This window comes from Argentina anserina, chromosome 5 (genome assembly GCF_933775445.1).
Source record: "Argentina anserina chromosome 5, drPotAnse1.1, whole genome shotgun sequence".
NCBI classification, from domain to species: domain Eukaryota; kingdom Viridiplantae; phylum Streptophyta; class Magnoliopsida; order Rosales; family Rosaceae; genus Argentina; species Argentina anserina.
In genome coordinates this window covers 6,279,910-6,300,884 of record NC_065876.1, presented here as the reverse complement: position 1 = coordinate 6,300,884, position 20,975 = coordinate 6,279,910, and the positions used below count along the sequence as shown (strand labels likewise).

At 39.8% G+C, this 20,975-nt stretch overlaps 2 protein-coding genes and 1 pseudogene across 3 annotated transcripts; 2 read left to right on the top strand and 1 right to left on the bottom strand.

Moving 5' to 3' along the window:
- Window positions 1-4,375: 4,375 nt before the first annotated feature.
- Window positions 4,376-6,553, top strand: LOC126794960 (uncharacterized). 2 transcript variants are annotated; one of them, XM_050521760.1, is made up of 4 exons: window positions 4,376-4,925; window positions 5,055-5,136; window positions 5,611-5,749; window positions 5,850-6,553. In XM_050521760.1, exons 1-4 carry the CDS (start codon window positions 4,608-4,610, stop codon window positions 5,935-5,937), a joined length of 627 nt encoding a protein of 208 aa, XP_050377717.1. In that variant the 5' UTR covers window positions 4,376-4,607; the 3' UTR covers window positions 5,938-6,553. The 2 variants fall into 2 exon arrangements, with proteins under 2 accessions (XP_050377717.1, XP_050377718.1); XM_050521761.1 differs by having other exon boundaries at window positions 5,055-5,135; window positions 5,559-6,553.
- A 260-nt stretch (window positions 6,554-6,813) lies between these two features.
- LOC126795386 (spermidine synthase 1-like) lies at window positions 6,814-8,644 on the bottom strand (annotated as a pseudogene).
- Window positions 8,645-16,819: 8,175 nt separating this feature from the next.
- On the top strand, window positions 16,820-20,369 carry LOC126794357 (aldehyde dehydrogenase family 2 member B4, mitochondrial). The gene is made up of 11 exons (XM_050521053.1): window positions 16,820-17,017; window positions 17,372-17,488; window positions 17,572-17,714; window positions 17,818-17,971; window positions 18,064-18,293; window positions 18,872-18,961; window positions 19,048-19,221; window positions 19,315-19,452; window positions 19,542-19,679; window positions 19,772-19,833; window positions 19,914-20,369. Exons 1-11 carry the CDS (start codon window positions 16,942-16,944, stop codon window positions 20,185-20,187), a joined length of 1,596 nt encoding a protein of 531 aa, XP_050377010.1. The 5' UTR covers window positions 16,820-16,941; the 3' UTR covers window positions 20,188-20,369.
- The last annotated feature ends 606 nt before the right edge of the window (window positions 20,370-20,975 follow it).

The window sequence follows — 20,975 nt, the reverse complement described above, 5'->3', positions numbered from 1 at the left end:
TCACAATGGATTTTGTGGGTTAATTGCCCTGAACCTAATTAGTTTAGGTAGCGATTAAGGTGGTGTTAATAGTTTAAGCACAGAAGATTATCCAATTCAACAAGTATTTGATAAAGTTTGACCACACTGTTGGGTATCTTAAAGACAAATCAACGGGGTCTATATGAATATTGCATGTGGATAATTGGATAAGCTTAGATTAGGGACCCCTAAAAAAAGTGACACTACTGGATCGCGCTATGCCTAATAAATAAGTGATCTTTCCATTGTTGTTACTCACACGTTGTTGTTATAGTAACCAACAACAAATATTTTGCATAAAACAAAGACCACCTAGCCTCGCCAGTGGATTATGTGGATACACGACTCCCTCTATTTGTTAGAAATTCAGATTATGGTGAAGATATGATAACGTTAAAAGGGAACAAATTCATCAAATTGCTCACTAATAACTTATTTAGCCTAACAACGCTTGTAAAAATTGAGAACAACGCTAAAATTAAAATTGGATCAAAGAGTCATGTGAGATAAAGATACACCCATGTTCTTCTATGATCGTGACATATATATTGATAAGTCATAAAACAGGTGATAAATAAATCAAACAACTAGTTTATTATGAGTTGAATTCACAATCTTCCATATACAAAGGGTAAATTGATGTCACTAAACTAAATTGTACGAGGTATTTTTCTGACTTATGCAACTAAGATGCATACCGTTTACATATAGTCAACTCAAACTATTGATAGTGAGTCGTGGTCTAGTTGATTTAATAGTATATTTAACAATATTGAGGTTATGAGTTCAACTCTCACTAACCTATGTTATTTAATATATATATATATATAAATGTTAAAAAATCAAACTATTTTGATAAGCACATAAAAAGATAGAGATGAAGACCTAAAATAAGGTGTAACCCCACAATCAAGGGCTGCCTAAACGTTTGTATGATGGATTTCGGCAAGAAACAAGACATAATCAACAAAAAGTGAGATTGAATTCGATTAAAGAATCAAATGAATTAAGAATACTTAATCAGAGGAGTTGCTGTTAAGTGGGAAAGCAACATTTAGGAAACGGAAAGCGTACGCGGCGGAACGACCACGCAATTCCTTTCCCTTCTGTCACGCAGTTCGTCTCTCCAACCTTTTATCATTTAGGATAAGATCACCAGCTTTTTTACCCTAATGCATGTTTCCAATTTTACCATCGCGAGTAACGTGCACGCGCATGCAAACCTGTGATATCATGGCTTTGTTTTGTGCATGCGTATATGATAATATTGGTTCTGCCCTTACCTGATTCACTTACAAAATTACATTGGTGAGATCAAGATCAACATGCGTTTATTTGCACTTATCTTTAGCAGGAGAGATCTATAAGTTGTTCTTACATTACTCTTTTGAAGAGTTTCACTTGTGAGCTTTCAATAGCTCTTATATCAGCGGTGTTACGTTACTTTTGTAATTCATTTTAAATTCTAATATATTTTGTTTGTAATATATTGATGTTGACAGTAGTCTGCCGGTTGGATTCAAATAATTATGTAAATAATTGTTTGTTGCATTGAGGCAATATTGAGCTCTATATTGTTTGGTATTGAAATTGAATGCGATTAGAAAATGTGGTTCTTGAAGAATATTTCAATTTATTTGTTTTGAAAAATTTGGTATATCGTAAAAGAAATAAGGCCAACCATCATGAGTATGAGAGAATCGCTTGCCTAGCGAACGTTATACTTGTGATAATTGAGCTCATCTTCATTAATTTAGTTAGTAATGATAATGATGTGTTTATCCACACTGATTTACGTGACATTTCATATGTTAAAAGTTTAAGTTCAACCACTAGATAAAATAAGTAGTAAATGTAACTTACAAACTATTCACATTCAAAACTGTTTACAATTTAGAGCGGAGGTCCCTCCTAGGATTGCTCGATTGAAAGCTGATAAAATGTGGGATGTTGAATTGGGCAGCATGCAGCAATAAGTATCCCTCTAGCCCCATTTTGGTGATCCTATTTAAGATTTTTGACAACATCCTATTTAAGATAGGATAAGGAAAAATTTGCATTTGAATCTGGAAAATTCGGACCCATTCCATTGCGTGATGATTCCAATTCCCACGTCTCCCACATTCAATGTCCGGCTTCTTTATTTGGTTACATTCAATGTTGGCTTCTCTGCTTGCATTCCATTCCTTTTCCAACTTCCAATCAGCAATCACATTCTCGTACCATTTTACCGACTTTTCGCGCGCTATGGAGTTTGACGAATTGACGTGCCACGTCATGCGCTTGCTGGTTGGTCCTCTGGGCTCCACGTTAGATCGTCTCGATTTTCTGATGTCGACCTTTTTTTTGTTTTTTGGTTTTTGTCCAGATGTCGACCATTTTGAAGAGGTAAGACATAAATGCAACAAAGAAATTCAATATTACAAGGACAAGGATTTAACCATTGAATTGGTTATTTAATAATTAGAATGGGTTGCCTTATCACCACGAGGGAGCCCATTGGATTGGCTAACCAACCTATCATATTGAGGCAGTGTCCACCGACTGGAATGTTGATCGACAACTCCTCAATTGATAAAACAAAGTTGTTAAAATTCAAAATTAAAGAATTAGCTTATAACAGTTAAAATAATGAATGATGTTACTCCCATTTGATGCACAAACTTGTTTTTTTTGTTTTGTTTTGCGTACTTTAGTTTGAATTGTTTTATAAACGATTGTTTTGAATCTACGCCTTATTGGCCTGTATTATAGATAGTGTGTTACTAGCAAACTAGAGTGTACGAATAGCACTGCGAATTCACTATTTGTAAGATTTCTTTCTTCATTTTATTTTCCTTGGGATAGGCGAACTTATCTCCTCGGAGCACAGATAACGTATGAGCTCACCCTCGATCTTGTAAGAAAAGGGTCTGCCAGACTATGGAGGCCAACCACCCGCCCGCTGATTTTTTTTTATGCTTAATAAACGTGGTGGTTTTGAATCGCATTGCTCAATTTGTTATTTAATATATTCGAACTCCAGGACAGCTTGGTCTAAATTTAGAATTTCTATTAGAAGCTGAATTTGCTCTTATGAGTCCGAAATCAAGAGTTGGTGTTTAAAAAAAGAAAAATGGTGGTTGTTTAATTAGAAAATTGGACCAATGTTTTCCGATTTGAAAAGGAAAGGAAAATTAATGGATGTTGATAAGAAAGCTAGACCCGGATTATGTCCTTGGTGGAAACAAATTTGTTAATTACTTTCTATTTGCTCACTTTTTGTCTATTTTTTTAAATTCATGTCATGTGTCTAATTATTCAATTATTATATAAATATGAGTTAGAAAAAAACATATAACATGAATTTAAAAAGTTAGACACAAAATGAACAGATAAATAGTAGTCGATAAATTTACTTCTCGTGTGCTCTATTTGACGTGAGCATGACGTGGGGAGACCGGAGAAAAGGGGGCATGGGTCTAGAGTCCTTATCCGTTAAAAGAAAAGAGTAACAAAAACTATGGACCCCACACCTGTATGATATCTAATGAGGAAATTATATTATGATCCTCTGGTTAGGTATTTCTCACAATCCTTATCCTCACTATCTGATGTTTGCCCAATTATCACACTTTCTTCTTTTTGGACTAAGGGTTGCTGATAGTTTGATCTTGCCTAGTCTCAACCAAAACTAGATCAACATTACTGACAAGTAAACAAATCAACCACAAGTCTACAACATCATTTTCTAGTTTGTTTGTTCAATTCTACGAAAGAATCGTGAAATTTTGAAGTTTCTCCGTTGAGTATTGCGTGGATGCATTATACACTTACTTACAAATTACAATATCATTGTTTCAACTTTCAAATGATTTATAACTCGCCTACATGAATAGATGATACAATTGATGCCCTTAAACGAGAAGAAACAATATTTTAAAATGTGAAGATGAATGATTCGCTTCTCTCGATAAGTATGTCCCTATAGAGCCAGATGAGAACAATCTTGACACACCTCTTTTTTAAGCTTCTAGTACATGTAGATGATGATATATTTTCTTCATTTTAGAATAATATACTAAATATAGACCATGGTCGCATACTCATACATAACATTAACATTAAACTTACGGAGACTATACATTTTTTCATACATGACCCTATAAGTAAGTACACGGTACAATACGAGTAATTTAACATAGGACCACCATGAATTTGTATTAACGTCTTCTGATCTTAGTCATTCACATTGTATGATTTGAGTGATTGGTTCTTAATGAACTATACTACTATTTTCAAAACCCAAACTAAAGCCTGATCCCAAACCCAAACTAACCCATTACAGAGCCCAACTCCTCCCTCGTTTCAAGTTTCAACAAACAAAACAACCTTAACCGTCTCTCTCTAACAACCATCTCAATGATTCCCATTTCCTGGACAAATTCAATTATAGTTGCAAGTGTTTCAACAATGAATGAACTCAGAGAGATACAATACTCCTGTCTCTGATGGAAGCTCGTGTTTCGTGTCGGATGATATCCAAATTCAGAAGACCCGATTAAACACATCTGATCTCTGTCTTCGTCGGCGGCGGCAACTTAGCCATGCCGGGTCCTGGTCCTCACCTGATGTACGCCATGTCTTCCGGTGTGGCTCTTACCACTCTCACCAATGGTAGGTTCTGCCCCCACCATACCTTGATCTACACCATCAACTCCTTCTTCATCCCCGACATCGGATCCTTTACCGAATGGCTCGCCTCCCTCGTTGGCGGTTTCGGCTTCGACTTCGGTTCCGAGCTGGCTGACACCATCCACCACCCTTTATACGACGTCATTATTCTCGGCCTCCCTCTTTGTATTCTCTACTCTTGGCTCTCCAGACTCTTCCTCCTCCATAAGCTCCTCGATTCCTTCCCTCCGGTGAATCCCTATTTCCCTGTTTCGATCATTATTGCATTACATTTCAAAGAAAGAATCTTTATTATGTTTGTGATATTGTATTGACAGATAAATGTGACATATAAATTATGTGTTTTGTGGTAAATGCAGGTGCCCCTGACAAAGTTGCAATGCATCTTGTTGGTGTCAGCTGGTTCTTTCTCACACTTTTTTCTTGATCACTTGTTCGAGGTAATTTTGAAGCGTCGATTGATAATTGAATGTTGATTGCTTACGTTTATAGTTGTTCGTATGTTTGGTATTTCTGTATTTGATTTATGCTAGAAAGTAAGAATAATCATTTGAAATAATGTTCTCTCTATGAGGAAGCATCAAGGACATGAGTTTGGCATCAGTTTTATGTTAAATAGGGATGAACTATATATCACAGGTATCTAAGTTCAATGATGTCATACATATAGAGAGCATTCAGAGTTTTGGCTGGTAAAGTTAGTTGAGAGGTTGCCAGACAACTGCATTTCCGTAAGAACCAGTAGTTTTCTGTGCGACTGGTCCTGGAGTTCAATTTGAAGCTAATGATACTTTATATGCTTATTGAAGTGTCAATAGTCTTTTCAGAATTATGCACTTCTGATATGAGTTTTGTTTTGCCAGGTGTATGAATGATCATGTTTGCAAGTCATGTATATCCTCCTTACTTTTCAAGAAAATGGGCATTCTGGTATGTATACATGGGTTTTGAGCACTGGTTGGTGGGAGGCCTGTGCACCTATAAATCCAGATGCGGTTGTTGTTGTCGGCATTTTATGCATTGGCTTAATTGCTAGCTTTATTTACATCAACAGGTGATTGTCTGAGTCTGTTCATGTATGTTTTGTTTTCTCTTTATCTCAAGAATGTGACTGATCTTTGACATGTCTGTTGATAAAATGTTTTGGCATGCAGAGTTAAGCCTCCTAAGCCTATTAACAAACAATCACCAATTGAATCATTGAAACTAATTATCATAATAGCAAGCATGTACTACTTTTAGTGCGCAAGCCAAATTTACTTGGTTGATCCACATCGGCCAGCAGTTGGTGAAGAAGCTGATCTTGGGGTTTTGTGTTTCTAGCCACTTATATCTTCTTCCCTCAATTTTTGTGTATATAGTCAATGCGCACAAGAAGTTATGATGGATTGCAGCTTCCAAAATAACATATAGTCCTATTGATAGAGGCCATGCCACTTTTGCATTCAAGTACAATCGGAGTAGAATTTCCGAGTAATTACCACATTGCTGAGTTTTGTTATGTTGTAGCTTGTTACCGTGATCATCAGGTATATCTCAAAATCTTATCTTTCATATTTTGTACTGATATATAGTGTTGTATCTTACTCATAACTTTACTGATATCTGATATACACATTGGAAATGCTTATTGACTATAGCTGTACCTTGTAATTCATGATGAAGCTTGAGTTTTTGCTCATATTGTTGGGGAAACCTTTGCATCTCATATTATTTCAACAATTGGTCGCTACTTTTGATATTTGTACTGTTAGAATATTTCTAATTTCTAGGGTGTGTTTCTTGTTTGGTGGAGGATATAATGGAAAGGTATCACTTTGGTGATTTTGTTAGTACTTGTCTACCTAGGACCAGTAGTTTGAGGTTCGCACATGAAGAGGCATCAACACTACAAGGGAGTGTTTGTGCCATGGAACTTAGGATGTACATTTAACACATAAATTTGGGATTATGAACTTAAAAGCACAATGTCCATTTGAATTGTGAGATAATTTCCAAATCATAATGAAAATAAGCAGTTTGTCTACACAGTTACAAGTTATGAACAATAAATATATGATAAGCGAAGCCATCCTTCAGTTCCTTATTGCACCATGGTAGATTCATCAGATTTTGGAGCTAATAGCCTCTGATGGCTTTCTTTGCGAATGTGGGGAGCTGGAATGCCGCAGTGTGCATCTGGAAAATTGAATATGGAGGAAAGCAAGCTAATTAGAGACCCAAACACCCACAACAAGAGAGAGTACATTGCAAATATTTTTTAAATGAGAGGAATTCACAGTACCTGAGTTGTAGAACTTGGGTGGTACCTTTGCCACTCCATAATTCTCAAGGTTTAGTGGATTCACAAGGTGTTTGAAGTCCACTGCTGACCCTTCAGCGGAGCAAAGCAGGAAACCGATGATGCCGCTGGAAACAGAGATTCCACGGTATGGATACATTAGCAAATAATAGTAGTTCTAGTAGTTACCTAAAACGGTGGAGAGTGAAGCAAATGAGTTCTCCTGCTCTTGCCTTGTATATGTAGGAACTGTAGTCCAAGCATAGTTCACAGAACCCTTGAAAACTTTGCGACACGTTAATATGCCATGAGTAATTTCCTCAAAATCCTTATGCCAGTAGCTCTCAGCTGGTGTAGACATGACACCGCTGGGTCGAAGAGCTCGTGCAACTGACTTCAAGAAGTTAAGGTCTGAAAGCTCTGTGTCTCCAGGCCCTGTATGATTTTTGGTTTAATCTGTCAAGTTTCTGAAATGGAACTTCAGAAATGAATCGCAAGAGAAAATGGCTTACCTATACACAAATGCATCAAGTATAATGGCATCATAGGTGCCATCAGGAACTGACTGGATGAATTCAACTCCTGCTTGTTGGCAATAGTGAGGCACACAGAAATATGTGGTAATAGACTTCTAATAACTAGCTAGGGTAAACTAAACAATTAAAAACCTTGTCATACCGTCACCAATGTGCACATTCACTCTTGGATTCTGATATCCAACTGCAATGTCAGGGAAGAAGCGCTTATAGACCTGAAAATATCAAAATCTCATATGCTTGGTTACAGTTCAGATCAAACTTAGTGGTATTCTAGTATTTTAGCTGTTTGAAGAAATTCTGCTCGCATCTATGAGCATCTTGTCAATTTCACATATTTCGATTTGTTCAACGGAAGAATGGCGTGACACTTCTGGCAAAATCCCTCCATCTCCACCTCCAACTAGCAATACCTGGAGAAAAATAGGTGTATGCATGTTGACAAATTAACTTGGTATGCACAACACTGGTTTGATCTGAAAGATTGTATGTTACCTTCTTCGGGTTTGGTATGGAACAAAGAGGGAGGTGAGAAATCATTTCCTGGTAAGCAAACTAATCTGTCTCTGCGAGTTGAATATAGCCATCCAAAATGACTACCTTTCCATGCTGCGGTGACTGTCATACATACATATGAATTGATTAGCCAAACATGATGAGTTCCATGAGGCACTTTCTCTGCTAGATTAATACTTGATGGGCAAGTTATAGCTCATGTATAAGCTTTAGAAGAACCTGAAAAACCAAAATGTCCTGGAATTCTGATCTCTCATGGATCAGAATGTTTTCCATCTTGTACAACTCAGCATGTCCTGCACGTACCATAGAGCGCTTATCAAATATAGGCATGTAATTTGCGTTAAACTAATTCATTTCTGTTTTCAACGAAATTACTTGCGTATAATATGTTGTGCCGGCATGGATGGGTAAGGCTAGCTTTACCAGGCCAATCTGTGGTAGCACAAGCATACCATCCGTCAGAAAATGCAGTTTTACCATTCGCTGCCTCCACTACCTTTCCATTCTCAGAAGCCAAACTACCATTGTTACAAGTACTAGTCCCTTTAGCCATTGGAATGTTGATTTCCTCCTCAGGCCAACCTGCAGAAGCAATACCATTCTCCGTCGCCATTGCAGATCGAGTTGGTCGATTTCTTCTGCTCTAGTACTAATAGCTAGCTCTTTGTTAATGTTGGGGTGCTGCACCACAAATACTAGGGTCTTTATATAGCCAGCTACCAGATCCTCCAACCCTGCAAGTCGACGTTGTAATCTTATTCAGCTTGGTTTTCTCAAATGACTACGTTTAGTTGCGGTACGTTATCATTTCTCTAGCTGTGGGGATTGTGAATTTGTGATCCCGATATTAGGATCGAACGAAGATGGAAGTTTTGGGTTCCTCCTCCAAATCAAACAGGGTTGTCATGCAAGAGACTCGTTTTAGGAAACATTATTGTGGGGAGTACGTGCCGCAATGCATGTAATTTTGGCTCCAGGTGTATATATGAGGCTACTCAGGCTAGAGAGGCTTTGCTTCATGTTTTGTGACTGAGCGAGCGAACATTACTTATTTTTTGGATTCCTTGCTATCCAAAAAGCAGATAAAATTTCTGTGTATACTATATAGCTTCTTATGTAGCGGAATCCCGCCAATGTTTAACAAGAAAATTATTCTTCTGGTAATTCTGTAAAATAAGACTCCTTGGAGAATTTATTTTTATTTCACCCACTTTTAATTGTATATCTAAGTCGGTTACAGTTGTTGCTTTTGGTTGTGGTAGTCAGTGAGGACTGAGAAGGCTCATTGGATTGGGTGAAAAAAAATCTAGTAGATCTCGGATGAGGGAAAGAGGACAATCTTTTAGGCTCATAAGAGATGAAAAACTAAAATTAAACAATCTTATGTGGAATTCCTACTAGTGCACACAGAATCCATGAGTTAGTGTTACTATGGGATTACGACGGAGCTAGAATCTTGAGTATCATGGGAAATTGTTCTATCTCCGATAACTTGAAAATCATGAGCAAACGGTGTAAAGGGAGAAGACCAGACTGGCCAGCCTTCAATGTCTAAGTTAGTTACATGAAGATTTAGAGTATGTAGGAGTAAAGTGGAGAATTGAGGCTTACCAATTTGTGGAGTGAAGATGTCTATTTATAGGAGAAAATGTGTGGTGACTTAAACTACCAAACTGCCCTTACAAGGCTAATAATGCATGTAGCGTGATTTTAGCTACAATTGGACTCAAAGTAATGAAGTAGGGCTTCAGAATCTAAGTGCAAAGTGAGTAATTCGATGTTTTAGTCTCATAATAGGCGTGATGTTAACAAGTCCCCGGTCAACAAACTCTCTTAGGTGAGGAATTTATCAATAAGGAAACATTGGGAGTGCGAGCCTGAATGAGTGCTGGAGCACTAACCGCGACACTACCAGACTCGTGTCCCCCAAGTTCCCAAGCAAGAGAGGAGATGGACCGGGTGGCGCTACCTTGTGGTTAATAGTTGCAAGCTCTTACTAGTTGAGTTATTTCATCATATGGAAAGAAACATGCGCAATGATGCGAGGTCGCAGAGAGACCGTATGAGGAGATACGTATGGTCCTGGGAGGACCGAAGTAAAGACATATAGGTGAATGTTACCATTTGGGAGAACATGTGGCGGCATATACAAAGTGCGTGACATGTGTGGTCATGATCCAGAGGATCATAATGGCGATGTGTGTGGCGGGTAGGATGCAGAAGTCCCCCTGTATTCGGGTCACGGTGGTGTGCACGCACCCACCCGGGTGATAGGATAGAAGCCGAGCCGGAGAGTGTAAGTACTTGCCCGGGTGGAGAACTAGAAGCTGGGTCGGGGAATGTAAGTACTCGCCCGGGTGGAGAAGTAGAAAACTGTGTCGGGGAGTATGCGCACTCACCGCGGTTGGTTGGAAGAGGTGTCAGGACACCTTATTTGGAGTATACTCAGGTGTTGGCACCCTTTGGAGACAAGTTGTAAGAGATCGACATGGGTGTGTAGTAATATGGTATGGTCTCCCAGAGTCTAAGCCCGGGGCTTGCTAGAGCAGTCGAGCCGTCCGTGAATTTAGCAATGTATCCGGGATCGCAGTGCCTAGGCCCAGAGGTTTACTAAAGCAGTTGGGGCCTCTGCGAATTGGCGATGTATTCGGGATCTCAGTGCCTAGGCCCAGATGCTTGCTAGAGCAGTTGAGGTATCCACGAATTTGGAGTAAACTGGCAAATGACCTAGGATCCCAGTGTTAGGCCTGGAGGCCAACTAGCAGTCGGGGCATCCATGGATCTGGAGTAAACTGGTGAATGATCTAAGATCCTAGGCCCGGAGACCGACTAGCAGTCGGGGCATCCATGGATTCGGAATAAATTGGCGAATGACCTAGGATCCCAGTGCTAGGCCTGGAGGCCGACTAGTAGTCGAGGCATCCATGGATCCGGAGTAAATTGGCGAATGACCTAGGATCCCAGTGCTAGGCCTGGAGCCGACTAGTAGTCGGGGCATCCATGTATCCGGAGTAAATTGGCGAATGACATAGGATCCCAGTGCTAGGCCCAGAGGCCAACTAGCAATTGGGCCATCTATGGATCCGAAGTAAACTGGTGAATGACCTAGGATCCCAGTGCTAGACCCGGAGGCCGATGAGTAGTCAGTGTATCTATAGATCTGGCTATTTGCCTAGGATATGGTGGGTCCATTTAAGTGTAGCCGAGAGACGTAACCATGAGGCGTAAGCATACTATAATCAATATGGAGTTAAGGACATTCAATAATCATTTAAGAATACCGCCACAAGTAATCATATAAAAGGTTATGAATAGTAGTCATTAAGAGTATGCATTGAGATATGTCGTAGGAAATCAACATGGGAATAGCTATTGGGTGTAATCTTTTTAGGTGTTAGCCGAGAGACATCACTGCTTAGCGTTACCCATGTATGGTAACACGTACGTAGCAAGCATGCTCAAGAATGATTAGCAAATATGGCATAATGGAAAAATGTAATGGAAAATGTACATGATGATAATGTAATCAAAATTCAAAAGTGTAAAAAGAAATATACCGGAGACCCTTAAAAATTTTGTAGATAAAATATATAAATAATGGAGTTAAAGAATGAGACTCGCATGTCGGCCATAAAGACCCGATAAAGCTCTTGTTGTTGCGCATATAAGAAGAGTCGCCGGTGGTAGTTGTGTCTCACCGGAGAAATATGTATATTTGTGTCGAGGGAGGAAGAATGCGTCCATAACACCTATATACAAGGCAGCGGGTGGAGTGGTCCCTTGGCCTCAATATTGAGTCTTGAGTATATCACGTCACTTTCGGCCACGACAACTTGCTGATTTCTGTCATCCCTCTTGAAACAGAGAAGTTCCTCTTGCCCCTGATTATCCAGCCATGCTTTTCTTGTCAAGGCAGCAGACTTGTATACTGATAGTCCAATCTATGAGGTTGAACTATTCCAAGCAAAATATATATATGTCTGGGAAGCTAAAGCTGCTAATGTTTCTATCAATTTAGGTGTGGCACAGAAAAACATTAATCTTGTCAAACTGCAGTCGGCAAGGGATCTAGGCCCATATTCTGACCAAACTATAGCATGATGCATAACACACGGAAGCAACTGAAGATACCATTTTGTAGAACAAATCATGTGCAGCCAATGCATAGTAAGGTAGCTCACTTGTGAAAATGAGTTGGTAATGTACCAGTTCGTATCAAAATGACAAATAAGAATGATTAAAAACGCTCCAAGGGGAATGTTGTTAGATTCATAGTCACCCATTAACATTTTAGCCTTAATCATAATCTTAAAAGTTGAGCACCAATACAGTGGCGATGTCTCAGGAAATCCACTATTTGACATGGATTAAACTAGCTCCAAACACCATAGCTAGTAATAGCTTCATGGCATACTTAAGAGGAAATAATCATTCAGGTAATAAATCACTTGGAGCATAAAAGGACCTCAAGAAATATCCCTTGTAGACATCATCATATCTAAAGGCAAGCGCATATTTCTTGGATTGCAAGGACACCAGCTCATATATAAAGAACAATAATTCCGATGTTACAGTATGCATCTTCTGTGAATATGTTAGGCAAAGTAGGTCGTACCACATGGATATATTCTAGAATTGATGAAGTCATAAAGGAAACGATAACCTCACAAGTCCCGAGATTGGTGGACTGAACTGTGAAGAGCTTAGAGAAGATAATTCCAATGTGCAGTTGAGAACGAAAATTGCAAGTGGAATCAGCCAAACTATCATGGCACCTCGATATACTCCAGTTACATTACCAGGGAATGCAAAAATCTTCAGTATTAGTGGTATCACATCTGGATCTTCAGAAGCAGTCAAGTGTGCCTCAAATTGAAGAACAGGAAAACACCAAGCATGATTAATAGATGGAGTTGTCGGGCCGGGAGAGGAAATCCTGGTCAAGGTGACCTTGGTGTTTTGCCTCTGCCGTCCGAGTTGAGAAGTGTTAGTCCGGGTGAAGGGCTTTCCGAGCAAGGGAGCTGCGGGGCCAGGTAGAGTCAGTAGCTCCGAGCGAGAGCCGGCTGGGGTCGCAAGGCCGGGCGGGGGAGTTTTCGACCGGGAGAAGGGGCGCCAGCCGGGTCAAGGCGTTGTTGGCCGGGAGATGGGTCGGGCAGCCGGGTGAAGATCGTGGCCGGGAGAAGGAGCCCGATGCGGGGTTTCCAGCCACGCGGGGGCACAGAGCCGGATGCGGGGAAAAACATGAGTGTACAGCCGACAAGTTCTTATGCGTGTGTGGGTTGGGAGGAGAAGCTCTGGGTGCCATAGTAAATCTGGGTACTGACGTGCCAGCGTCGCTGTTTTTCGGCGTCAGTAGATGACGCAAAAGTCATGTTTGACCTGCCAGAGGATGGTGAGCACGATAGTGGTGTTGGTGAGGCATTGCAATGCTTGCATAGAAAAGTCTCAAATCTACTTTCTCTCTCCTAAAATTTGTACATAGTGAGCTATGAGGTGGTGTCACTAAGGACCCTCCTTCTAGTACCAAATGTTACTGTGAGATTCTTGCGGAGCTAGAATCTTGAGTATCACATGAAAGCGTTCCATCTCCAACAACCTGAAAATCATGAGAAAACGGTGTAAAAAGAGAAGACTGGGTTGACCAACATTTTACCCTCTGATGCCTAAGTCAGCTACATGAAGATGTAGAGTACGTAGGAGTAAACTGGAGAATGAAGGCTTACCAATTTGTGGAGTATATATGTCTATTTATAGGAGAAAAAGAGTGTAGTGACTAAAATTACAAAACTGTCATTACAGAGCTAATAATGCATGTATCGGGCTTTTAGACCCTAATTAGACTCAAAGTAATGAAGTAGGGCTTCAAGAGCTAAGTGTAAGGCGAGTAAATCTGATGTTTTAGCCTCATAAAAGGCCTCATATTAACAGTTAGTATTGTAGAAAATGATTTCCATTCATTCTGAATGATACAAGATTTACAATTATATAGACTTCAGACTCCAATCACTACATCCTAGTATTGATTACAATTGTTGACAACTATGAATACAAATATGTAACTGATGATTCTAGCAATCAATCAAATAGCATAATTGATGCACATAGAAATAGCCATATCAGTAGGTAGTCAATGAAGGGGATTGATCAATAGGTGGAGAAGATAAAGTAACTTTAACATCCCCCCTTCCCCGAAACTTGACGGTCACGGACTGACAAGTATGTTAGCAAAGAGAGCATGACAATGCTTGTGAAGTGGTTTGGTAAGTAAATCAGCTGGTTGATCAACAAATGGGATGAAGCAGACCCGATGACTACTAAGCGCCACTTTTTCACAAACAAAGTGATAATCGAGTTTTATGTGTTTAGAGCGGGCATGAAAAACTAGATCATTAGCCATGTATATGACACTAAGATTATCACAATGTAGAAGAATGGGAAATTGGATACGAGCACCTAACTCATAAAGCAAGAAGGCTAACCAAGTCGTTTTGCACTGACATGAGAGAGAGACCGGTATTCTGATTCAGTGCTGGAACGAGCAATGGTAGGTTGCTTTTTAGAGCACATGAGATCAAGTTTGTGTCAGGTGACATATGTAACTGGAGTTTGAATGTCTTGAATCGGGGCAACCAGCCCAATCAACATTTGAATAAGCAACAAGAGAAGCTAATTGATATTGTCGGCTGAAGAACAAACCATGACCAAGGATGTACCTGAGAATACACTTGGCAACAATGAGATGGGGTTTGCGTGGCTAACTCATGTATTGAGAGATAGAGTTAACTATGAAAGCAATGTCAGGGAAAGTGATTGTCAAGTATTGCAAAGAACCAACAATTTCGCGAAATTCTGTGGCATTTGAAAATAGTTGCCTTTGGTGGCTGAGAATAGAGCCTTAAAAAACATTGGGGTGCTAACTGGTTGACTAAGCATCATATCATGCTTCACAAGCATATCATGAGCGTACTTGAGTTGGCTAATGTGAAGGCCATTGGCGTGAGAGGTGACCTGTATACCAAGAAAATAATGCAGAGGACCAAGGTCCATGATATCAAAGCCACGTCCCAACGCATCGATGAACCCTATTGTCCAAAAATCAAAGTCTCGGATCCATAAATGGGAATTATCACTGCCAGTAACAATAATATCATCGACATACAACAAGTAGAGAACATGAGGCCTATGTCAAAAAATGAAGAGAGAAGAGTCTGCTAAGCTTTGAACAAAACCAGCCGACAATAGGAAAAAAGCCATTATGTGAAACCAAGCATGTGGAGCTTGCTTGAGGCCGTAGAGTTCTTTGTTTAATTTGCAAACATGAGAAGGCTGAATCAAATCAATGAAACCATGTGGTTGGGTCACATATACATCCTCTTTGAGAAAGCCATTAAGAAATGCATTTTTGGCATCTAATTGTCGAATGGAACAACCTCTAGAAACAGCAAGACAAAGCACAATACTAATAGTAGCAAGTTTAATCACAGGACTAAACGCTTCTTCAGAATCAATACCTTGTTGTTGATGAAACCCTTTAACCACAAGACAAGCTTTGTGTCGTTCAACTGAGCCATCTGAATTGTGTTTCACATGAAACACTCATTTGCAACTAACTGTATTTTGTGATGGGGAAGGAGGAACCAATGTCCAAGTGTTATTTTTCGTGAGTGCATTGATTTCAGCAGCCATAGCAGAACGCCACATCACATGCTTTGATGCATATGTATAACAAGTAGGTTATGTTGAATCAATTACAGTAAGAAAAGCTCGAGGAAGAGGATACTTACAGTGCCATCAGTGCGAACCGGAGGCTTTACAATGTCGTCACGAAGATGAGTTGTCATAGGTTGTGGAGGCGCAAGAGGTGCGGGAGGCATAATTGGTTGAGGAGCCGCGGCAGGGGCTGGAATCAGATGAGGATCTGGTGCGGCTGGAGCATTCGCGATCGGAATTGAGACATGAATAGGAGAGGAAGGGTGAGCGGTGGCCTGAGCAAGTGGGGAGACCGGAGCGCCGGAGGACGCGACGGCCGGCTGATGTGGGATAAGCACTGGTGGCGATGACGACGACGAGAGTAGTGGAGTAGCGGCACTGAGGCTGCCGGAGGAATTTGAACTATGGGGGGAGACAGGGAGCCGACCGATAATCTAAATGACAGATCTGGTGGAGGAGAAAGATGATGAGAGGAAAAAATTGGGTGAGGGGTTGGTCGGATTTCATCCTCTGTTTTGGTTTTCTTGAATTCCGGCAATATTTCTTTTGCAACGCTGACATGGGAAAAATAAACATGTGTCATCTTCTTATTGGTCTGCCCCATTTGCTAGGTGGTGCGTTTGCCCCACCCAAGAATGTCTCATATAGTACATACACACCTTTTTATATGTGGCAAAAATAAATGAGATTGTAGAATAAAATAAGAAAATTGAGTAAACAGTAGAGTACATGGAGGTTTGTCTATTTCGATGAACAAATTATAGGAAATAATTGAGTACAAATAATCGGATAATATATTCAGTATACGGATTTGTTTGTATTACAAGTCTCTGTCAGAATGCAATTTCACCTTAAGCACCTGTCTCTTGTCTGGCTCAATTTTCTTGGGAGGACCGGAGGGTGGAGGAGGCACATTTCTTCAATAATAATGCATTTTCCAATGAAAAACCCTTCTTTTTGTTTATAATTATTGTTGGTGGTACTTGTAACGTTGTCGAGTTGGTGTCACTCACTGGTTTAGAGAGAGAGAGAGAGAGAGAGAGAGAGAGAGAGAGAGAGAGAGAGAGAGAGAGAGAGAGAGAGAGTGAAGTGTTTGTTTCCTTTGGAAACTTTTTTGAGCAGCAACAGAGGACTCTGTAATATAAACAGAGGAGGGAATAGGATAAGGGCTACTCTGAAGGGAGATTATTTTCTGTGGACATGGCAGCTCGGAGACTCTCCTCCTTATTCTCTCGCTCTCTCACTTCTGGGTCTGCTTCTAAGCTTCTATCTCAAGGTGGCGCCACCTTTACCTTTTTAGAGACTTTCAGTCCTCAAGTCTAGAGCTCTTTGGGTTTCCTTCACTTTCTGTTATGCTCATGATGATGTCTTGCATGCTTTATTTTAGTATATATGTCTGATTTTTATATATGCTACTATGCTAGTTCTAGGTTTGTATTTTTTTTTAATTTCTCTCTTGTGGTTTTAGTCGTATGGAAGTTATTATCAAGATGCAAGATTTAATCTTTTATTGATCTTGTAAGACCCCAGGAATGAAAGATTGGTGCTTTGATATACTTCGGGTGCATTAAGCCTGTAATTTATGTTTCTTCCATTTGTGTAATGAAATTGTTTCTGATGTGATCTTCAGGGAGAACTGTGAGCAGGTTCAGCACTGCTGCAGCAACTGAAAAGTTGATCACCCCATCTGTTGATATTGAATACACTAGGCTTCTAATCAATGGCCACTTTGTTGATTCTGCGTCAGGTAATGATCCTGAAGAGCAGAAAGAATTAACATATATTCAATTTATTTTGAAAAGATGTAATGTTGTAGAGGTTGTTGATCAGGAAAAACATTTCCAACCTATGATCCTCGCACTGGAGAAGTAATTGCTCACGTGGCGGAGGGTGATGCAGAAGATGTCAATCGTGCAGTAGCTGCTGCTCGAAAGGCTTTTGATGAGGGACCATGGCCAAAAATGTCCGCTTATGTAAGATTTGTTAAACTAGATTGACATAAATATAAGTACATTGTGCTGCTTTCTTATTGTTTATACTTTGTAAGGATGTTGATTTACTCTTGCACCTGATCAGGAAAGGTCAAGGATACTATTACGGTTTGCTGATTTGGTTGAGAAACATAGTGAAGAGCTTGCAGCTCTTGAGACATGGAACAATGGCAAGCCTTTTGAGCAGGCTGCCAAGGCCGAACTGCCAATGTTTGCTCGTTTGTTTCACTACTATGCTGGTGAGAGTCTAAACCATTTTGTTCTATTTTGAATTTCATTGTTTAATTGCATTGTTGGTTTTACTAATGATTTTCTTCCTTTGTTCTTCCAGGATGGGCAGACAAAATCCATGGGCTAACTGTTCCAGCTGATGGACCTTACCATGTGCATACACTGCACGAACCAATTGGTGTTGCAGGACAGATTATTCCATGGAACTTTCCTCTGCTCATGTTTGCCTGGAAAGTTGGACCTGCACTGGCATGTGGTAATACTATTGTCCTAAAAACTGCCGAGCAGACACCTCTTACTGCGCTTTATGTGGCAAGGCTATTCCAAGAGGTAAGCCTCGTTAATGTGTTTTGTAAGGCTGTAACCTCAGTTCACATTACCTAGTTGAGATTTATCAAGTCCATTCCCAGTTACCGTGACTGTTAAACGTTGTTATCTTAATAATTCATACTTCAACATCAGTTCCTACATGTGCTTTGAAGGGAGAAATTGTATCCATTTCATACCATTGACACGATTCAGATGTATTGTGTCCGAATGCGTGCCTAGTAGGCCCTGGATTTGATCTATGTTTATCATTGGACTAGAATTCAAAATCGATCAGTTTCTTTATTATGTTGATTGATGAATTCCAAAAGTACTTTTTACTCTTAAATGTAATACTAAAGAGGTGTTATTTGAGAGACTCTATGTACATCTGACCAGAGCAGGATTTCAGCAACATTTAGAAACATCACAGATCAATACTGGGAAGAGGAATCAAACATAATATGATTGTGTCTAACTGTCCTGACTTTTACTCCACCTCCCACCAGGCCTTTTTTCAGCCTTCTAACATGAAATTTATATGTGCTTCATCTTTTTCATCTCCATTCATCTTGTAATCTATTCGATATTCTCTATGGCAGGCCGGTCTTCCTCCTGGTGTTTTAAATATAGTTTCAGGTTATGGCCCAACTGCTGGTGCTGCTCTTGCTAGTCATATGGATGTGGACAAGGTATTCTTGAAGTATATATCTTAATTCAGCCATTAATATCAATTTCAAGATTCCAATCTCTTAAAACCATGCAATTTTCTTCACAGATTGCCTTTACTGGATCGACTGACACTGGTAAGATTATTCTTGAAATGGCTGCAAAAAGCAATCTTAAGCCAGTAACATTAGAGCTCGGAGGGAAATCACCTTTCATCATATGTGAGGATGCTGACATTGATCAGGCGGTGGAGCTTGCACACTTTGCTCTCTTCTTTAATCAGGTTCCTTTCAATGATTTTCCTCAGAGCCAGATTTGTAGGATACAAACACGTACATGCTAGCTAATCTAACATTTAAATGTGGATACCACACAGGGGCAATGCTGCTGTGCTGGTTCTCGTACTTATGTACATGAGCGTGTATACGACGAATTTCTGGAAAAAGCAAAGGCTCGTGCTTTGAAACGTACTGTTGGTGATCCCTTCAAGAAGGGTATCGAACAAGGACCCCAGGTACTGGTCCCAACCAAAGATATTATGTGTGGCCAAAAGATTAGGCTGGTATTAAGTGATGCCTTTTCTTTTCCTTGTGGTAAATACAGATTGACTCAGAGCAGTTTCAGAAGGTTCTTAGATACATAAAATCTGGCATCGAAAGCAATGCTACCCTTGAATGTGGAGGTGAAAGATTTGGCTCCAAAGGTTACTTCATCCAACCTACTGTATTCTCAAATGTCCAGGTACTTGTTTGTTTTATATAAAATTTACAGCTACAGAGATGATGTATGAAAATGTATCAATTCATGACACAAATCTTATTAATTTTGATCAGGATGACATGTTAATAGCACAAGATGAGATCTTTGGTCCAGTGCAATCAATTTTGAAATTCAAGTGAGTGACAAGTCTTCCATTAGTTAAGTGTCATCTTATGTAGTGTTCCTGACATGACTTATACTCCACATTTTAATCAGGGAGCTTGATGAAGTAATACGAAGAGCTAATTCAACGCGTTATGGACTTGCTGCTGGAGTTTTCACCAAAAACATTAACACTGCCAACACCTTGACACGGGCGTTAAGGGCTGGGACTGTGTGGGTGAATTGCTTTGATGTGTTTGATGCTGCGATTCCTTTCGGTGGCTACAAGATGAGTGGAATAGGTAGAGAGAAGGGAATCTACAGTCTTCATAACTATTTGCAGGTCAAGGCTGTTGTTACTCCTTTGAAGAATCCGGCATGGTTGTAAACCTCTCCACTGCACCATGCTCCCTCCCATTTGTGTGATCCTTCTGCTTTGAATAAATGAAGGACACTAGCTGTCTGTAAAGGGGAATGATAGAAGTTGATTAGTTTACGGTAAAATGGTAAACTGCTTTAAGGTTGCTGTGAATTGTGATCATTTCAATTTTACTGACTGATGCACTGTCTTATTATTATCTGGCATTTTTGGGCAAGACAAGTTACTGAACCACTCTTAGTCTCAACTGATCGAAGATTAAGCAAAAAACTTGTTGATTCTATTATAACAACTCTGGTGCTTAAAAAAATCATGCAAGTTTACGAAATTTGCAGCGTTTTTTTGTTCTTCGCAGCTGTCCTAAAATTACATGCCGCATAGTGCAAATTCACGATATATGCGAAATTTGTACCGGAATTTCTATCCGTTAATATTCCTCCCGCATTAAGGATTATGAATTTCATTTCCGCAGTGGTGAATTTATAGAAAATTAAGTACAAAAGAGAGGCTGGACATAAACCAAGCCCTCAGATAGAACATAGATATTTGCTCCTGAGATAGAACCATAGATATTTGCTCCTGAGATAGAACCATAGATATTTGCTCCTCAGATAGAAACATAATTGGTTTAAGAGCAAATAGGTAATGAAATGTCAAGTTTCAATTTCCGCAGATGCAGGTAATAGGTAGGTGAATTCTTCACAAAACAGGTTAAACAGTGGGTGGCAAGCTGCCATCAGTCCAAATGTCCAATAACATAAAACTAACCTCTTCTGAAATATGAAAAAATGATCGAG

Coding starts and splice junctions, on each gene's coding strand:
- LOC126794357 (XM_050521053.1), top strand. CDS start 16,942: ATGGCAGCTCGGAGACTCTCCTCCTTATTCTCTCGCTCTCTCACTTCT. Junction 17,018..17,371: donor TTCTAAGCTTCTATCTCAAG/GTGGCGCCACCT, acceptor TGTGATCTTCAG/GGAGAACTGTGAGCAGGTTC. Junction 19,453..19,541: donor GTATCGAACAAGGACCCCAG/GTACTGGTCCCA, acceptor TGGTAAATACAG/ATTGACTCAGAGCAGTTTCA.
- LOC126794960 (XM_050521760.1), top strand. CDS start 4,608: ATGCCGGGTCCTGGTCCTCACCTGATGTACGCCATGTCTTCCGGTGTG. Junction 4,926..5,054: donor TCCTCGATTCCTTCCCTCCG/GTGAATCCCTAT, acceptor TGGTAAATGCAG/GTGCCCCTGACAAAGTTGCA. Junction 5,137..5,610: donor TCTTGATCACTTGTTCGAGG/TAATTTTGAAGC, acceptor TTACTTTTCAAG/AAAATGGGCATTCTGGTATG.